Below are 19978 nucleotides of genomic sequence, written 5' to 3'. Positions count from 1 at the left end.
AACTCACTGGTAGTTCAGTGGTTAGGACACAGCCCTTTCATTGCCAGCGGCCCGGGTTCAATCCCTGGTCAGAGAACTAAGATCCTGCATGCCCTTCACCCTCCAAAGAAGCCACCTCCCTCCCATCACTCTAAGCCTTCTGACCTTAACCGAAACATGTTGCCTTCTTAGCGGACCCAAGTGGGTACACAATTAACTATAGATCCTAAATATTATAAAGGTTTCCAATTGAAAATCACTCACATCTGTAAAAGAATCCTTTATATAATTAGCCTAAAGTCTCCATTTGCTTTTTTTTTTTTCATAGACATGAGTAAAATCATTTTAAATCGTATGTGATTTGCTTTCTGAGAACAGAAACTCTCCGAAGGAACTTGGCCTTGAGAGCTAGACAAGGCTGGTTTGACTCTCTATGATCTACTGGTGCTGTGACCTTGGATTTGTTAGATAACCTCTCTGAGCCTCTCTTTCTTTATCTAAAAGTCTATCTGATAATAAACATCTCGTAAGGGGGACCTTAAGGATTAAATGCAAATGGATGTAAAGCCACTACTGTAATTCCTGGCAGATACTAGGTGCTCAGTGAATGCTCGTTTCCTCCCCGCCCCACCCAGCTTCCTCCTTTATGTAAAAACCTGAGATAGGATGTCTGGTCAATATTTCAGGGATGTTTACCCTACCATTTAGGATGACAAGTCTTCTGATGAGAGGTATTTACATTAATTAAAATAGAAAGGGAGCTCTTGGCCCTGGCTTTATCCAACCTTTTTTATTATCTGGGGTATTTACAAGTCTGGACTTTAGAAATGTGATCCTTTTGCTGCTTGCGGTCCAGATAGTTCGGGGTTGACTTTTTTTTCCCCTATCGAAAGAAGTCATTTGCAGCTATGTAATAACAGCGGGACGTGCGCTTCACAAAGAGCAATGTATTTCCTCAGGGAGTTCTGTGTTTGGGGGCTTCCAGACGAAGGATTGTCAAAAGGCCCTATGAAGAAGGATGGAGAGAGACCCCCTGGCAGTCCAGCGGCTAGGACTTCATCCTTCTACTGCAAGGGGCACGATCCCTGGTTGGGGAACTAAGGTCCTGCCTGCTGTGTGGTTTGGCCAAAGACAAAGAAAGAAGGATGGAGAGAGGGTTTTGGGATTGGTTGGCGGGAAGGAGGGGTGTTGCATTTTCTGCCTGGGTCCTGGCCCTTGAGGGGTGTCCATAGCATGCTAAGACGGGCTTGCCAGGTTGGTCTCTGGTGACTTCCTCCAGGCAGCCTGCTGGGCCTTCCTCAGTGCACAGGTGTCTGGACTCCCAGTCTTCATGGCAGGGAGCTGGTTATGGTACCCGTGGTACTGGGGGTGGAGGGGAGCTGAGTGTTACTTGCATGTTACACCCCGTGGGGGTTACCTGACAGGACAGGTGGGGTGGGGGTATGAAGGAGGAGGGTGTGAGTAGGGGTAGGCCGTGTGGGGGGGTCATAGTCTTTTTAGCCCATTCCTTCCTTGAGAGGATGAGAAGGCAGATGATAACAATAATTCTTATTGTCATCACATCTATTAAGTGCCTGCTGTGTGTTGGACCTTGTGTGAGATACCTTGACATATCATCTCTAATCTTTTTTCCCTTGTTTTATTGAGATATAATAGCACTGTTTAAGATGTACAGTGTTGTGATTTGACTTATATGTATTGTGAAATGATGACCACAGTAAGTTTAGCTAACATCCAGCATCTCATATAGACACATACACACAAAAAGAAAAAAGTTTTTTTCCCTTGTAATGAAAACACTCGGGATTTACTCTCAGTGACATTTATGTATACCAGCCATACGGCAGTGTTAACTGCAGTCATCATGTTTACGTTATATTCCTGGGACTTCTTTCTCTTTTAACTGGAAATCTGTACCTTTTGACCCACTTTCCTGTAGATCCTCCTCCCTGCACCGTCTCTAATCTTAATAATGCAGTGGACCCCAGCTATCTACATTCCCATTTATACAGATGAGACTCTTGACCTAGACTCTCGGAGATGAAATGATTCCTCCAAGACTCCATGGTTAATGAGCACGGGCCCAGACCTTGGGGTCAATTTATTGGTGCAGCAAAGATTCTCCAGTGCATGCCCCTTTCCTGAGCAGGAGGGTCTTTTGTGGGATCCTCTGGGGGTCCGCCTATTCCTAAATCTGTCATCTGACTCTCTAACATGTAAGGACACTGCTGGTTAGTGCTGCTGCTTCTCGTCTGTCCACATCTATTCCCCTAAAGCTATTTGAAGAAAAGTCATGGCAGTAAAACCATTCCAGTAATTACTGCTTTGGGATTCTTCTGGAATGGCCTCTGGTGGTATGCTTATCGGTAAGAAGCTAACCCTTTCTGCTGCCCAGGAGACCAGAGGGCGGCTGCTCTGAGTCCCAGTTAGTGTCCCAGGCTGAGTCACGTGGCAGGGAGTCAGGATGGGAAGGACTCACCCCCACGCAGCAGCTCCAGGCCATCCTGTTCTCCTTGTCCTGAGTGCATTGGGTGGTCTACCCTGGGACCTGCTCAGTGTTCAATTTTGGTTCTCTGTTTGACGTTGTGTTAAGCTTTTCTTGAGCATTTTCTGATTTGAGATTGGGTCAAGGCCTACCTATGAGACTGCTGATATTCCCAGGGCTCCTGCAACCTGCGGTCGTGGACATAATGCATGCTGGGCCTGCTAATGTCAGAGATGAGGAAAGAAAAAAAAAGTATAAAATAAAAATAAAAGGGGGAAAAAATTCCAAGAATGAAAGGGCAGAAGCTCCAAACACCTACACTTCCTGCGGCCTTGGCCAGGAAGGATGTCCTAGGGGAAAAAAAGAGGCTGAGGAGCCTTTTTTTTTTAAAGCAAATAGAGTTCAGTTTGATGACTTTTTTAAAAGTGCTCTCTGAGTGGTTCCAGCTAGACGTGGGGGTGAACCAGGGCTGGTTCAGTTAGCCATACTTTGCACGGATCACATGCTCCGCGGATGCAGAGGATGCCGGCATTCAGCAGGGGGGCTCTGTGTGGGGGAGAAGTTGTGTGATGCCTGGCGGGGAGGCAGCCCCACAGCGTGTCCCCTCTGAACCTCAAAGCCCTGATGTAGCCGCAGCTTCCAGACCCGAGTGCTGTGGGGTGACTGGCACAGGTTTCTCGTTGCAGCGTAATCGCTGTGGATGCATAGTTTATCCCCCAATTAAGTTGAGACCCTACTGCGTCCTACTCTGTGCCGGGCTCAGTGGGGATAAGAGTGGCAAGCAAAAAAGTCTCAAGTCCTGTGGACTAGGGGATGGGGAGATGGGCCTTCATCAAATAATTGCAAAAAAACGAGGGGGCCCTTCCGACCATTCTGAGGTGAAGGTCCTCAGAAGTAAAAGCATGGTGTGTCTCGAAGGGGTTTGGGGGAGCCCTGAGGGGACCAGTGTGCTGGAAAGAAGACTGCAGAAGTAGGCCAGGCCAGACAGGGTAGAGGCAGCCTACGCGCCATGTCAGGGATTTTTCTGGGTCCCCCCCAGCTGTGCAGCCTCCTGAGGCTGGTCTTGAAGGCAGTGGGTACCCCCTTGACTCACTGGCAAACCCACCACATTGGCCCTCTAGTCAGTCCCAGCCGGACACGCTGGCCAGGTTGCTCTGTGCCCAGTTTGGCTATCATCCTGGCCTCTCTGCCCATCAGGTGAGAGGTTTTGTTGTAGATGCTATTTAGTTGCTAAATTTTGTGCAACTCTTTGTGACCCCGTGGACTGTAGCCCACCAGGCTCCTCTGTCCATGGGATTTCCCAGGCAAGAATACTGGAGTGGGTTGCCATTTTCTCCTCCAGGGGATTTTCCTGACCCAGGATCAAACTTGCATCTTCTGCATTGGCAGGAGGATTCTTTACCACTGAGCCACCTGTGCCCACAGTTAAAGGCGAGTGAGGAGGTTAGGGCCAGCCCGCAGTTGGCACTCACGTAGGTCGTTTTTTCTTTCCCCTTGTCTATCTGGAGCTGCAGTTTGTTGTTTGACCCATGTGGAAGCAGGGAGATGGCCCAGGAAGCCAGGGGGCCTGGACTGGGTAATGAAGATGATTCTTCTCCCATCCTGGGGGCCTTGCCTGGGGACTCAGAGGTTCGAATAAGGCTTCCTCCTCGTGCCCTGGAGAGGGGTGAATAGTCTCCACTTAAGAAAGGACTTGGTATGCCCTTGTCCACATCTTGGGAAACTAAGATACTGGGGAGCCTTGCACAGCCCTTCCCAGATCAGGTGCTCTTGAGGTTTTTGAAAAAGGCTCTGTTGGGAGGTGGGTTTCCCCAGTGGCTCAGCGGTCAAGAATCTGCCTGCAGTGTAGGGGACGTTGGAGACTCGGGTTCAATCCCTGGGTTGGGAGGATTCCCCTGGAGGAGGAAATGGCAACCCACTTACAGTATTCTTGCCGGGAAGTCCCATGGAAAGAGGAGCCTTGTGGGCTACAGTCTGTGGGGTCCCAAAGAGTTGGACAGGACTGAGCGACTGAGCTCTCGCTCACGGTGGGGAGGTAGAGACTCTTCAAAGTTTGTTTGTTTTCTTGAAGCCTTCACCTCCATGCAAATAGGCGGCTCAGGGTTGGGGAGAAAGGTTAACCACGGTGGCGCCTATCTTAATTTGGAATTTCCTGAATGAATGTGGTTTCAGTCCTCCAGCCCAGGATCCCCCTAGAGAGACTTTTCTCCGCAAATCACCGGAGAAAAGTGATCCCTGTCGCTGGTCCAGCATCGTTGGGTCCTGCGGGGGCCCAGCCAGCTGGGGATGAGCCCCGCCCACCGCAGAGGCTCCGTCCCCTCTGACTTTAGCGGGACCTCTCCCAGGAGTCCTGATCCAGCTGCTCGCTGGAGACCCTGTGGGTTGTGAATCTGTGCCTTTGCCCGAACCCAGTTGCTTCTCTAGCCGGGCCTGAACTTGCAGGGCCAGGGCCTCCAGATCAAACCCATGCAAATGAGGAGGCCCATCTGTTTCCCAGTATCCAGCTGCTGTCCCTTCATTTGCAAATGGCTGGGATGCTGCTAGGGGAGGGAATGTGTCTGGGGACACATCTGCAGGTTCCGAACCGGTGTTGGAACTGGGGTCCTGCTGAGAGAAGAAAGGCCGAGCCCTTTAAGTAAACTTGCCGAACAATACCCCCAAAAGGTCCCGAGTTACGGATGCAGGAGGCAGTCTTGCCCTCCGGGAAGAACTCTTCACCTCTTCTCCCTTGCCTCCCCGCCCCCACCCCCATTTGTCACGGGGTTCACTTTCAGAGTATTCATGTATTCAGAATGTACTCACTGAGGGAGGGGCTGGGGAAAATGTCACGTTTGGACAGTGATCTGACTTTTAAGGGGCTTCCTGGTGGCTCAGGCTGTAAAGAATCTGCCCGCAATGCAGGAGACTGGAGTTCGACCCCTGGGTTGGGAAGATCCCCTGGAGAAGGGAATGGCAACCCACTCCAGTGTTCTTGCCTGGGAAATCCCATGGACAGAAGAGCCTGGCGGGCTACAGTCCATTGGGTCGCAAAGAGCCAGACATGACTGAAGCGACTAACACTTACAGTTTAAGGGACTTAGAGGGCAAATGTATCCAGTTGAATTGGCACTGGTTATCTATTTTATGTTGGTAACGGGCCCTGTGAGCCACAGGTAATGCTAAGGTGGAAAGCTGACCGACCGCCCCTGAAAACTTGTTTCTGGAATGTAGTCAGATTGCTGGCTTTGGAGCTTGCTGTCTGGAATGCTGGCCAATTACTCTACTCGCTGGAACCCAGGGCCTCAGGCATTCAGCATTTTTTTGTGGCCCGCCATGGCGTTGACATTAGTCATCCTTGAGTGGAGCTGGGATCCTCTTTCTTAGGGAGTTCTGTGGGGGTTACTGTGCCCCCCCATACAAGTATCTCAGATTTGTTGGATGAATGAATAGTAAATGGTATTTTCATAAGCCACAGGCCTCTTCCTTTACGAAAGGAATCCAACAGGTGTTGTACACGGCTGTTGATAACGATGACTCTTACAAGATCCTTGAATGTTCAAGAACATTCCAGAAATCCTTGCTTCAATAACTTATATACATATGATGTGGTAGATTTGTTCTTCTGAAAGAAAACTCTGTTTTAAAGTCAGGCAAATGCAAATTGAGGTTCCCACGTGGTTTTTGTTGTTGTTTAGTCGCTCAGTCGTGTCCGACTCTTTGCAACCCCGTGGACTGAAGCACGCCAGGCTTCCTTGTCCTTCACCATCTTCTGGAGTTTGCTCAACTCATGTCCGTTGACATTCTATCATCTCGTCTTCTGTTGTCTCCTTCTCCTGCCTTCAGTCCCACGTGACTGGAAAAATATTAATAAAATCTGATGATCAGTCCTATCAAGCTGTAGCCCACAAGCAGGAGCCTGGCCAGTGCTGAGGGGTGGGAGACTTCTCTCGGATGTACCCCCACTTACCAAAGGCCTTCCCAGGCACTCTCTGGTTTTGTCCCCATGATGACCTTGACCCAGCCCAGAGGTAGCCAGTTCTACTAACCAGGACTCTGAGGCTCAGAGATGTGAAGGGGCTGCCCGAGTGGACCGGGTTCCTCACTGCTACAACTGGTCTCCAGCTTGTCCTGGGATCCTGAAGCTGGGCTTCTCATGAGATGGCCCTTGGACCAGGAGCATCGGGGAACTTGCAAGAAATCCAGAATCTCAGACCCTACCTCAGGTCTCCTGGCCTAGGAACTTTGGAAGTGGGGCCCTGGAAGCTATGTCTGGGTGGTGTTTATGCAAAGTCTTTATGCAGAGTGCCAGCCCCAAGCTCTCCCTTGAAATGGGTGGGTGGGTGGAGACAGACTGTATTCTGTAGGAATATACTAGATAGAGAAACAAAGACCCAATGAAACAAAAGATGGGAGCCATGCAGTCTGTTTTAATGGGAATCAGAGGAGTTTTCACAGATGAGATACTTGAGCTGGGCTTTGAAGGCTGAATAGGAATTTGCCATGCAGGGTATTGGGACCAGGGTTGTAGGTAGAGGGAACAGGGCCCGTGTGAACAGACAAGCCTAAGCTGTGAGGGGGTGGGTGGAGAGACATTGAGGGCTAGGAGCAACCAAGGCCTTAGCCTGGGTGATGTTCTTTGGGTTTTATCTTGTCAAAGTGTGGAGTGGTCTGTGCCCCCTGCTTTTTTTTTTTTTTTTTTAAATAGTAGAGGTAAGGTTTGCTTTTCAAAAGATTACTCTAGTGGCTCATGATGAACATGGGGCCACCCACAGGTAACGGGTTGGGGGCCACTGCAGAGATCTTTCAGAGAGATGGCAGAGGTCTGCAGCAGTGGGCTGTGGAAGTGACATCTGCCCTTGCTTTCTCTCTAGAGTTGTGAGTAGGGGCACAGCTCTGCAGAGGCAGAGTGAATAGGGGGAAGAGCTTTGGGGACGAGAGGTGAGAGGGCGCATAGGGGCTTTAGGGCAGACGTGGAGCTTGAGTTGATGTCACGTGGAGACGCCATTCAGCAAGAGGCCAGCGGAGGAGGACGAGGTGGAAGGTTGCCTGCTTGTTTTGGAGAGGACCTTGGTTGGCATCCAGGTAATGTGTTCCCTCAGGCAGGTGGAAATATGAACCTGCAAGCAGGGACTTGAGGGGCACTGATGTGTGGGAGTGGGAAAAGCTGCAGAGATGGTGATCAGAAAGTAGGCAAAAGGACCAGAGGAGCCAGGGATGGAAATCAGAACGTACCCACAGGTATGGGGGTAGAGAAGGGGCTTCCAGAAGGACAGGAAGACCTCAGTGCATGTTCCTGTTCTTGAGAACATGTGTGTGCACGCAGACACACACACAGGCCAATAGAAAACAGAATGCCACTATAGATTAACGGGCACTAAACTGTGTGTTAGGGGCTCTCTTTCTGTCGTCCCCACCCTTCCAAGTTGGGACGATCTGGTTTAGGGGATGTTTCCTCCTTTCAGGATTAGCCAACTGCAGCTGAGGAATAAGGATTTCAACCGTAAGGTCTTCCCCACAGCTGGTACCTCTGAGTTCTCGCTAAGCGCTGGCCATTGTGTGTGGAGCTTTCCACGAGCTGCCTCATGGTCGTTCCTGGCCTGCAGGGGCAGAACAATGAACTGATGAGAAACCTGAGGGCCCTGTCCCAGGTCACACGATTTTCTAAGTGGCAGAGCTGAGATTCGGGCCTGTTCTAAGTCTGGTCTTTTTAACATCCCAGCCCGTCCTCGCCTTTTCTGAAGAGTCATCAGGCAGGGGACAGAAGTGAGACCTAATGCTCGGGCTCAGGGGACAGCTCCAGGAGCCGGAGGAGCATCGGATGAGGAAGGTGGCCCCCCATTTTGTACAAGGAAGAGGGCTGCCTGGAGCCAAGGGCTGTCACCAGGACTTGGGAAGGAATGTGTTTTGGGGGTGGGGGTGGGCAGAGAGTTAGGTTTTCAGGACCGGAGATGATGTGTGTTCATTTTAGAGATGAAGCCTTGGCAAGGCCACCCTTGACCTTAAAAGAGGGAGCTGACAAGGCTCAGGCCAAGCCCCGTCATTCCTTCATCCCTATACCTCCTCATCAGACCCCCCCTCCTACTCCCCCCGTCCCCCTTCCTGCTTGCGGTGATACAAGTACAAAACCTTCCACTGAGAAAAAGGAGGAGATTTTCCAGTGGTCTCGGTCAGTCGGCAGGGCCAGCTTTTTGATGATGTGGTTTTCCCTGGAACAGCATGCTTGAGGAAGCCCAGGTTTTGAGAAGGGCCAGCCTCCTCCTCTGTGTCTGGCAGGCGTGTCTCCAGAAGGCAGGAGGCTTGGGCCCTGGACGGCCAGGTGGCCGAGCACATAGACTCCCTGTCCGTCTGACCTGGGCCGGGGGAGCTCCTCTGACATGAATAGTGCCCCTTTCGGCTTCCTCGGCAGTAGATCATCTAATGGCTTATCTCTCTGGGAAATGGTTTTTGAAGAGAGGGCTAAGTTTGAAGTTCTTGCTCAACCAAAGCTGCCAGTATCTGGGGACCTTCTGCAGATGGTTCTGTTTTGATACTCACCTCCTGGTGGTCCAGAGGGGACCTCCTGAATGGTTTTTTGCTCTAATGTTTGATGCACGTATTGTGACCGGGAGAAAAAAAAATCTTTTTGTGTCGCTCTTTCTCCCTATCGGAGAGCACTGTAATGAATAGTGTAAAACACTGGATCAAGGGATGCTGACAAATTAGGGAGTGGATATTTCTACATTTTGGGTCCAAATATTAGGTGATAATGGTGACTCTTAAATGGTGCTTTTTTAAGGCACTTGGCCTATTTGTGCATTTATTTTCTCATAGGCAGCAACATATATCCTTTCTTTTCAGACTCAGAGAGCTGTTTGCCCTGTTTCTCAAAGACAGACCTAAATTATAGGAGGGGTGTGCCTAAATATATAATTTTTAATGGTTACCATATTGGAAGCCTTAGCCATCATCCCGTCTGATCAGGGGGAATGCGAGCCAGGCTAGAGTTTCTGGAACAGTCAAGCTTCTGTGGCAGAGGCAGCTATTTATTAGTGGTCGTCCTGGCCCCCATGATACCCACAGGGAGAGTGTTAAGTCCTGACGTGAGTCTAGAAGACACCCCGACCAGGGGCTGGAAAGAGGAGACTGCAGCCTGTTTACTTCTCCCATGTTCCAGGGCTTTGAATTCCTTGGGGCCCCCATTTTAATGTTGGCAGTATTTCTTGAGGTAGAGAACTTTCATCTTTATATTGTGCAGAGTATTTGTGTCTCCCTTCCCACCCCGAAGGAACAAGTAGTACCCAGGCCTTATAAGGCCTCCGTTTGATGTCCGGATTTTGTCTTCTGCAAGCCCATTCTTGTAAAGGCGAAGCTTCGAGGCTGTCTGAGCTGAAAACAGCCGGCTCTGCTGCTGCTCTCTGGCTGTCTGCAGGGCCCCCGTGCTGGGGAACACGAGGGTGGTCATTTCTGACTCCATGAGGGGGATCCCGGGGCCTTTAGATCTTTCTGAAGCTAGGCTTGGATGCCACCTTGATGGAAACTGTGCCGTAGAAAAGTTGGGGCTACGCTCTTCCAAAGTCCCTGTGCTCTAAGACACCACGGGTCACTGAAAAGTGATGCCGGGTGTCTGTCTGTCTGGACCGTGTCCAGCTGGTGAGAAGCACTTTGGCAGTGCTGTGTATGTGAGGCGGTTCTGTATCCCGCGCCTATGGACAGAACGCGGGGTATCGGCCAGTTCACGCTTCTTGCCAGGACCAGGGTGTGGCCGCGGCGGGCCATCGTGAAGACCGGAGGGCGAGTCTGGAACAGATGCTTGCCTGCCCCATGGGCTGCCACATTTGCAGCTGCATCCTGGGGGTCTCTCTGGCAAGACGGCGGCAGCCCCACCGCACTGATGTTTGTTCCTCTTGTGCAAGGTGGCAGACTGTCCGGAGGGCATCAGGGAACCAAGGCTGTGTTTCTATTCTCACCCCAAATGCGGGTGTTGTAGTTCCCAGGGGAGCCCCCGCCGCCCACACCCCCTTGTAGGACATCCCTTGCTCTCTCTCCTTCCCTCCTTGTCTCTCAGAGGGATCTGTTCAGGCATTTCTTTCTGTTTCTTTCTCCCTTTCATCCACTTTTTCTGGAGGAGTGTGTTAAGGGTTTGGATGCCTCTGACTTTCTGAGATGGAGAGACCTCTTGGGGGACCCCTCTGCCTGCCCCACATCCTTGAAGCTGGAGTTTCCCTCCTTAGCTGTGATCATCCTGACCTTTGAAAAGACACCGGTCCCAAGGAAACCCCAGAAAAGGGTGCATTTGTGCAATGTGACGTAGTTTGTTGTCCCTGTGGCATACGCCGCTTTTTTCTTCCTTAAGAGTTTAAACCTGTCATCTGTTCTGCACGAAGCGATTGGACAGGGCAAGACGCAGGTTTCCCATCTGTTCCCTGTTTGCATTTGGGCGCCATTTCAAAAACCACACGGGAAAAGTTTATAGGCAAACATTATAAAAAGTGACAGTCTGAAGTGCTGCTATGGCTGGTTTGGCAGCGTCAAGTGTTACCTGAAATAGCTCCCCGTTCCAAACGCGCTCGCTGCTTCAATTGTCTCAAGACGGCCTCCTGATGACACCGGGGAAGAATTCAGCTGGGCGAAGAATTCAGCAGCGAAGTCCCAGAAACGACAGCCTGTTCTGCCTTTTGCAAGACTTCCCCGCTCTGGTCGCCTCCAGCCAGGACTCCTGTCCCCGTGTGGATTTCCTGAGCGGTAGAGCGGGTGACGTCAGCGTGACGTCACACCTCTGCCCCGCTTGACGTCACATCTCTTCTCTTTGCAGTGAGCGGCCCCTCAGTTCTAAATTCCAGTAGTTCCCGGGGTTCAGGGCTCTGGAGTTTCTTAGGTGTGGGAAGGAGATGGCGCTCCAGCAGGAATCACACGCTGACCATAAGCCGAGGCAGCTGTTACTCACCCTGTTCACTTTTTGCCAGGCTGCCTGTCTCTCTCATTTTTTCATATCAGATTAGTCCTTTATTGGAAAGCAGCTGCGTGATAAGATGCTGCTGGCGCTTCTCAAGTGTTTGAAACTCATGGGGAGAAAGTTCAGGTGATGCAACCTAAGGTGCACCAGTGAGCTGTCCCCGCTGGCCGTGCACTCGGCAAGTAGGAACACGGGCCTCTTCGTCCTCCCAGAAGGTAGACTTGGCCTTGTTTGTTGGGCGCTCTTAGCTGCGGGAAGAACTCCAACGCTGTGCGAGTGTCCCAGCCTTCTCGCTTTATTGTGGATTGTCGTTTATGTTACGAAAGATGTGAAGAGACATTTTCTGCCTGTGGAAGCTTCTGAAGGAGCACTTGCAGTGTAGCAAAGTGACTTCTGGAACCTTCTCCCGTCATGTTTTGGTTAGAGCAGAGGAGGGAAGTGTTGGGCTGTGCGCTCCCTGTGATTTCTCCCCTCCTCTGTGTAAAAGAGTAAAAAGTATGCTACATCACCAGAAAAAAACAAATGCCGGAACTGGCAATACTGCTGTAAGAGGTTAGGGTTTAAATCTCCCAGGGAGTACTCTGCCCATGTCAACCGTCCTATTTTATAGAGCAGGCGGTGTGACTTGGTGATGTGTCGTTGGAAGGTGGTCGCATCAAAGGTAGAGGGGTGGGTAGGGTCCCGCAGATGCAGCATTGCTGCTCTGGGGGGATCTGGTCCATTGTCCCCTCCGAGCAAGAGGAGGGCAGTATCACTGTGGCGGTGTCTGCGGAGCCCTTGGGAGCACCTGCCGGGGAGTCACCTGGAGATGGCAGCCCCAGAAGGGAAGCCAAGCCCCAGGGGCCACGTGGGAGGGGCAGGGAGAGAACTGCCTCCACTGAGCCAGTCTGGGTCCCTGATAAGTGTCTGTGTTCTTGGCATCTTGGCCTGGGGTGGCTTTGATGCAGGACCGTGCAAGCTGGGCCACAGGAGCTGTTGGGTGGCCTGGGAGGGGCTGGGTGTGTCGTTCTGCCCCTTCCCACCATAGGCCCCACTTGCCCATCCTGCCTGACTCTTTAACCCCTTCTTCCCTCTTCCCCTCTTTCTAGTCATCCACCCATCCTCCCTAAGATGTGTTTGATGTCCTCCTAGATTACGCAGGAGTATCACAGGATTCTGCTGGGGTTCTCCAAAGATGCCCCGGACCCTCAGATGAGCCTGTTGTGAAATAATCAGCTGGGGAGGGAGGAACACAGCTTTCTGAATTTCCCATGGGAGTAGTTAATGGTTTCAGACCTTGAAGGTGGATGGCTTTGTTTTATAATTGAACATCCTCACCTTATTGATGTATTTTGGGGAATTATTTTACTATCCTTGAAGCTGATCATCTCATTGGAAAGCTGGGTGATAGTTTTCACCTGGTTTTTTTGGAAAATTAAAATCACTCTTGATAGCTCATCACCTTATCAATCCTTTTGAGCTGGGAGTCCATCGTTAGCAACATCATTTTATATACACAGGATATAGCTCAGTTGGTAAAGATTCTGCCTGCAATGCAAGAGACCTCAGTTCAATTCCTAGGTCGGGAAGATCTGCTGGAGAAGGGATAGGCTACTCACTTCAGGATTCTTGGGCTTCCCTTGTGGCTCAACTGGTAAAATCCACCTGCAATGTGGGAGACCTGGGTTTGTTTCCTCGGTTGGGAAGATTCCCCTGGAGAAGGAAAAGGCTACCCACTCCAATATTCTGGCCTGGAGAATTCCATGGACTACAGTCCATGGGGTCGCAAAGAGTCAGACATGACTGAGCAACTTTCACTTTCATAAATCCAGGTAGTCTCTTGACTAGCCTCTGAAAAGAGTGGTGCTTGCAATCTTGGTAGTGTCGTCAGTCTTGAAGAGTGACAGTGATGGTGACTGGCCCCATAAGTTATAGTTGGGAGATCAGGTTCATATTGGATGGCTCGCTGGAGTCTCAAAATAACATTCTATTTGGGGGCCTTCGTGAGCTTAAGCAGGAGCAGAGTGGACTTGGAACTCAGGGTGTCATCTTTTTCTCATGCAGGTTGCTGTTCAGTCTAAGTCATGTCCGCTCTTTGCAGCCCCGTGGACTGTAGCATACCAGACTCCTCTGGCCTCCACTAGCACCCCTTCCACTAGCATCTCCTGTGTATCCAGCCTGAATAGGATGTGGTCCTCCTCCTGCAGCAGCAGGTAGTGATGACTTTTTGGTGATATTGGTCCAGCATCTTAGATACCCCAGGTTTCAGCAAGACTTTGTGGTTTGCCTGTTTCAGATGAAGGAGAGGATTCTTAGTGAAAATGCTTTTCTTTGAGAAATCATCATTCTCCCTTTTGTCTGGGAGAGAGATTTTTCTGCATCATAACTGCAAGTATCTTGCCTTTTTTTTCTTAAAAACAAAACCAAAAAACTGTCTTAGAGTCTTCCTGTGCCTCCATGAAGTAGTTACATGGCTTTCCCTTATCGAGGGCCAGGGGGACAGATCAGAGCAGGATGGGCCACATGGGTCCCGGGCTCTCCTTTAAGGGAGGGAAGTGTTACTGCTCTGTCCAGCTGTTTCCTTGCTCAGTCATCTCTTGATGATCATTTCTGGCTCAGAGGAAAGCAAATTCCACAACATTCTTGGTGACATGCTGATCGTGCAGTGTTGGTCCTAGTAAATAGCGATTATTTTATAACTCAGGCGGAGGCAGTGTCAATTCATTCTAACATTGTGGGTGCTGTTTCTGTAATCAGTTGTGGGAGACCCAGGACTCAAATGACGTCTGATCCTGGCTTTGACCAGCTGTAAAAGGGCTGGGCCACGTGGCCTTGAGAGGCTTGTCGTTTGCAACGTTGTGTGGCCCTGACTCTAGGATGCCGGAAGTGAGAGATGGTCTGAGATTTGGGGCCAAACTGACTTCTTTGTTCTCCTCCTCTTCCCCTCTTCCCTACATTTCTCTTCCCATACTGTTTCTGCTCAGGATCCAGAGTTATTAGTCATTGGATTTAGCAGCATTATGACTTAAACAGCCTTAGGAGGCCTCATCTGAGGACCTTCCAACTAAGTTCACAGCAGTATCTTTGAAGCATTATTTTGCCCTTCCCTTCTCTCTAGAGAAGTCTTCTCTGATGATCCTACACAACAGAAGCTGGAGAATTTTCTGGAAAGGGCAAGACTGTTAATATTTTAGGCTCTGCAGGTCATCAAGTCTCTGTTTCAACCACAGGTCTGTCAACCGTCATATCACAGCAGCCCCGGACATTATGTAAGCGATGAGCACGGCTGTGCACCTGTACAACTTTGTTTACAAAAACAGGCTCTGGGCTGGGTGTGGCCCCAGGGACCAACGCCGTTGGCGACTGTGTGGTTTGCCAGCTCCTGTTCTGGAGTCCAGAGCCTGCCTCTCTGGATGTGCCCCTAACATGCTGTATTTCTTCCTTCTAACACTCGGGACCACGCCACAGACTTTATAGTTTTGTAGATTTCATATTTGTTATCTGTCACCCCACTGTAATTAATCACCCACAAGTGCAGGGAGTATTTTTGATTCTGTTTGCTTCTGGAGCATCCAGGATAAAAGCATGTGGCGCATAGTAGGTGTGCAGTAAAATAATTGTTGACTGCAAAAAAAAACAAGCATTTGAAATGTAACCTGCTTGCCAGTTGGGGCTTTCTGCCCTTGTTTGGGGGTGTAAGTTTTTCCAGGTTGAATATGACTTCTGTTTTCTTCCATTTGCTGTGATTACCCCTTTATGTTCCCGTCCCGTTCAGTGTCTGGGCTCTTCCTGGTGTGGTGGCCTTGGGGGGTGCCCCCTGGGGAGCCCTGGCCCTCCACAGTGGGTGGGGGTCGGGGGTGGGGGACGGATTTCTAGAACCTGATGCGTGTGGCCCTCGCTTATTCTTGGACCCTGGCACTGAAACAGGAAGTACGTGTATTTCAGTCTTATGTGGGACCCTTGTCCAGACCACACTTAAGGACAAAACGATTTCCTTGTGACGCTGCCCAGATTCGGAGCCATCCCAGAGCTGGGAAGCTTTGTGCCTTCTGGGCCTGGGACTCCGGGTACCATTCATAGTGCTCTCCGTGAAGGGTGAAAGCCAATTCATGGACTCTCGTGGGTCCCAGCTGGCGGCTCTGGCTCTTCTCCTTAGAGACGCATGGTTCCTCCTCACTCTGTATGCAGAGGCTCGGTCCTCCCGGGCCTGATTCGCCCTGCATGTTTGTGGATCATGTGCATGCTCAGTCATGTCCAGCTCTTTGTGGCCCCATGGACTGTAGCCCAGCAGGCTTCTCTGTCCATGAGATTCTCCAGGCAAGAATACTGGAATGGGTTGCCGTGCCCTCCTCCAGGGCATCTTCCCAACCCAGACGCACGTCTCCTCTGTGTCTCCAGTACTGCAGGTGGATTCTTTACCTCTTGAGTCACCGAGACCATGATTTGTAACAATCACCTTCCATGCGCCTGCCTGGGGCAGGGGAGGGGCTCGCTAAGGGCCGGAGACCTCAGGCCTTCCTCTGGGGTCTTTGGGCATCTCCTCGGGGGATGGGACAAGTCCGTCAGGAATGGGGCCCGTCCCCAGGAGCTTGTGGAGAGGGGAGACCCACTTTGTTCTGGGCCCGGGTGGCTGGTGGCAGGCTCTCATGATCCGGGTGTGAAGGACGGGCGGGGTTCAGTGGGCAGGCAGGGGAGAAGGGAAAGCTCTAAAGGAGACAAGGCAGAAGAAGGCCGAGGAGACTGGAACCCGGGCTGTGTGGTGCGGGCTGGGGATCAGCGAGGGGTCCAGCTCTCCAGATGGAGCACCAGGCCTGCAGCCCTCCGCACCTTCTTTGGATCCATTTAAGTGCGATTTAAGATCCATTTAAATGGGCTTCCCTGCTGGCTCAAACAGTAAAGAGTCTGCCCACAATGTGGGAGACCTGGGTTTGATCCCTGGGTTGGGAAGATCCCCTGGAGAAGGGAATGGCAGCCCACTCCAGTACTCTTGCCTGGAAAATCCCATGGACAGAGAAGCCTGACGGGCTACAATCCACAGGATCACAAAAAAAGCTGGACACGACTGAGTGACTAACACACACAAGTGCGATGGGGGCCGTCCCTCAGCTCCCTGGGGCATGTTTTGTCTTTTGGGTTTTAACATGAAGGCCTCCAGGTTTTTATCATTTTAAGGAAAAAACAGTGTGTCCCAGCTGGGCCAGCACAGAAGTAAGTCTCCCAGACCAGCAGTGTTCTGAGCCTGAGAAACTGAGGCATTTCTTTTTAAGAAGCTCAGATTTGTGATAACAGGGGAAGTCAGCACACACAAATAGGGAGAGGTGTGTGTGTGTGTGTACACAGTCAACACAGTCATGTGGAATGAAACCATTTGTGAAACGCACATGTTTATAAATTAAAAATGCCTCAATGCTATACTTTCTCAGGTGCCGCGTGGGTAAGCAGGCATTGGATTAACAATCGACTTCAAAGTTGTACAGTGTCGTTGCCGGTTGGGTTTTGGGTTTGTGTTGAACGCTCTATGGTTTGTTGGAGACTGAATGGGGCAGCTTTTGCTGGGTGCTTCCTGCGGTTGGTTTCAGACACTCCTCTGCTCCTTGGTGAGGGCAGCTTCCTGGGGTACAAGGAGAGGCAGACAGACACCCCTGGGGCCATTTCCGAAAAGAGAAAACAACCTGTGAACTGCCTCTCCTGGGAGTCAAGGGGCCTCCACTGACCTTTGTTGGACGTTCTCTCCTTTTCCTCTTTTCCCATCTGTCTCCATCTTCTCTCTCCCGCCTTTCTGCAGAGCCACCAACCAAATACCAAATCTCCCAACCAGAAGTTTACGTGGCTGCGCCCCGGGAGTCGCTAGAGTTGCGCTGCCTGTTGCGAGATGCCGCCATGATCAGTTGGACTAAGGATGGGGTACACTTGGGGCCCAACAATAGGACAGTGCTTATTGGGGAGTATTTGCAGATAAAAGGCGCCACGCCTAGAGACTCCGGCCTCTATGCTTGTACTGCTGCTAGGAACGTAGACAGTGAGACTGTCTACTTCATGGTCAATGTCACAGGTGAGTTGGCCTGCCAGCCCTCCGCTTTCTCTTCCCTGTAGTCGTTTTTCTGGGTAAAGTCTTGTCAGACCAGTGAAATCCACGGTGGGGTCTGCTAATTGGATGCTGGGCACAGAGCTTCACAGTTGGTGATTGATCTGTTTTTGAAGTTCTTCTACGGACCTGGTATATAAGAGGAGGCTGGTCGTTAAAAATGACAGGGTTCTCATATGCAACGTTACATTTTTAAGACCACACACTTTCCTATAAGTAAAAAACACATCTTTTTTTTTTTTTAACTCCTATACCATCGGCATCCTTGGCGTTTAGAACATAGGATTGAAATTTGGATGCCAAAGATTTCTGCTTCCTTTTGTTAAAATTCGAGTTTCTCTCCTTGACTTTTCCCACGTGGCAAGGGGGCACTGCCCAGGTCCCCTTTCGTGGCTGAGTTTAAAATTCTGCTTTCAGATTATTAGTAAACAGTCAGAAGACCACAGGATTAAGTTTTTCTAGGGACTAATTCCTTTCTTGAAGGAGACCCTGAGTGCTGAAAGATTGCGTTGGAAAGAATCTTCAGCTATTACACAATCAGTAAATTTGTTGGGGACTTGAATACCATTTGAAGCTTAAAATCCCGTTTCAGTGTATCCCATTTTATAGCATGTTTAAATAATATGAAAGCAGAACACGTGAAGAATCATAATATAGACCAACTGTCATCACGGAGAAAAAATTTAAGCCATTAAAACCATCTTAACTAAACACGATCTCAGACTTTTTTTTTTGCCTGGGTTCCTGGGTTGTTGAATTCCCTTTCCAGAGGGACTGAGCTATAGATGATTGCAACCTTTTGCTTTGCAAAAACACAACCATGGCTGTGTTCTTTTGAATACAGATGCCATCTCATCCGGAGATGACGAGGACGACGCAGATGGCTCGGAGGATTTTGTCAGTGAGAACAGTAACAGCAAGAGTAAGTAATTACCGTCTCCGAACGTCCCCGAGAGAGGAGAGCTCGGTGGGAAGTCCTGACTCGTAGCTGTCTCCCTGGCGACTCCTCTGGAAGCTGTTGACTGCAGTCCCCACCTCTCCACTGTGCCTTCTCTTCCTGACTTTCAAATCTGAGAATAAAGCAGTGTTACTGTACACCCTTCTGTACTGTTTGTCCATTCTTATTGTGTCAGTAGCCACTTTCTTTTGAAAGCACTCATGACTTTTCTTTCCTTGGTTTGCTTTTCCCCTCTGGTTCCTCGCTATCTGGAGATGTAAAGCCAGCAGAATCATATGACATCCTATCTTCTTCCTGTCAATGTTGCTTGGCCTGACCCAGTGGTTCTCCACTTGGGGGAATTCTCCTCCTTCCCCCTCCCCTGGGGGACACGGGGCAATGTTTGGTTGTCTCACCGAAGGAATGGGGTGATGCTAGTGGCATCAAAGAGGCCAGGGATGCTGCTCATAAACAGCTTTTCAATACACAAGACAGCCCCATAACAAAGAATTTCTTCTCCAGAATGTTGATAGTGCAGAGCTTGCGAAATCTTGGCCTTCTGAGATATTATTGCTTGCTGAGCAGAAATAAGGGAAGCGTGCCTTATATTGCCAGTAGAAAAGGGGGACACCAAATGCTGTTTGCATGTTTAAGGATAGTCAGAGCACTACCTTAACTGACACTAGGAGGCCTTTACTTGGTGAGTGAGAATGTGGGCCTCTCAGAGCTGGGCAGCCTTGGTTCAAATCTTGCTCCAACACTGCTAAATTGGGCAAGTAATTTAACTTCCGTGCCTCAGTTTCTTCATCTGTAAAATGGGAATGATAACAATCTTTGGGGGCTGTTATGAAGATTAGTGAGTGCATATTTGTACACTGCTCAGAAAAACATTTGTGAGTTTATTCAATAAAGAAGATTAAATACAAGTTGTATTTTCCAATAACATGGCTGGAATATTTCCAAAGTGATCTTACGTCGGTCGTTGGCATTCTTGGCTTAGATGTTATAGTCTTCATTTTCTCAAAAGGATATTAGTCAGTTTAGTAAATTTAAACAAGACCTAAATAATGGGACAATTAGTTATTAAAATAGACCCAGGGCTTTTTCAAGGAAGAAGAGATAATCAATGTTGTTCAGCACCTGGGATAATGTTTTGCTTCAATGGGGAACTGGATTTGTCTCTGAGTCTCCTAGCAGCATAGGCAAAAAGGGACATATTTTGGCTTATGTTAGTTTTCACTCTCTGACAAGAGAAAGCTTGCAGTCTGGACCACTATCATCATCATTACTTAAGAACTTACTAAAAATGAAGATTCTCAGGGCCCACCCCAGACCGCCTGCTGAATTAGAAACTTTGGAACTCACTCTGATGCACAGTTAGTGTGAGAACCACTGGCTTTTGTATTCACACACACACAGGTCTGCCTCCAATAGGAGTTTACTGTTAGAAGGCTTGTTGGTAAAACAGAGGGTGACAGGGTGAGTGAAAGTGTCTTCCACTGTGATTTGAAACAGCCTTTTAACAAGGTTGTTGTTCTTATTATCGTGACTTAGTAATAAAACACTGGTAGATTAGAACACGTCACTCACTTATTATTGGCT

General features: G+C 49.8%; 1 protein-coding gene across 17 annotated transcripts in view; it reads left to right on the top strand.

The window, feature by feature from the left end:
* Window positions 1-19978, top strand: part of FGFR2 (fibroblast growth factor receptor 2) — a 105506-nt gene that overhangs the window by 10794 nt on the left and 74734 nt on the right. For 9 of the 17 annotated variants that reach the window (XM_043926213.1, XM_043926215.1, XM_043926211.1 and 6 more), the window contains exons 3-4: window positions 17140-17406; window positions 18284-18361. The exons of 3 other annotated variants lie outside the window; for them this stretch is intronic. In XM_043926213.1, coding sequence (XP_043782148.1) covers window positions 17140-17406; window positions 18284-18361 — 345 coding nt within the window. The remainder of the gene's footprint in view (window positions 1-17139; window positions 17407-18283; window positions 18362-19978) is intronic. 5 more of the 17 variants (XM_043926217.1, XM_043926224.1, XM_043926216.1 and 2 more) reach the window with 1 other exon arrangement.

Source organism: Cervus elaphus, chromosome 15, assembly GCF_910594005.1.
Source record: "Cervus elaphus chromosome 15, mCerEla1.1, whole genome shotgun sequence".
NCBI classification, from domain to species: Eukaryota; Metazoa; Chordata; class Mammalia; order Artiodactyla; family Cervidae; genus Cervus; species Cervus elaphus.
Note: the sequence above shows the minus strand (reverse complement) of the source record. Positions and strands in the feature narration are given on the sequence as shown.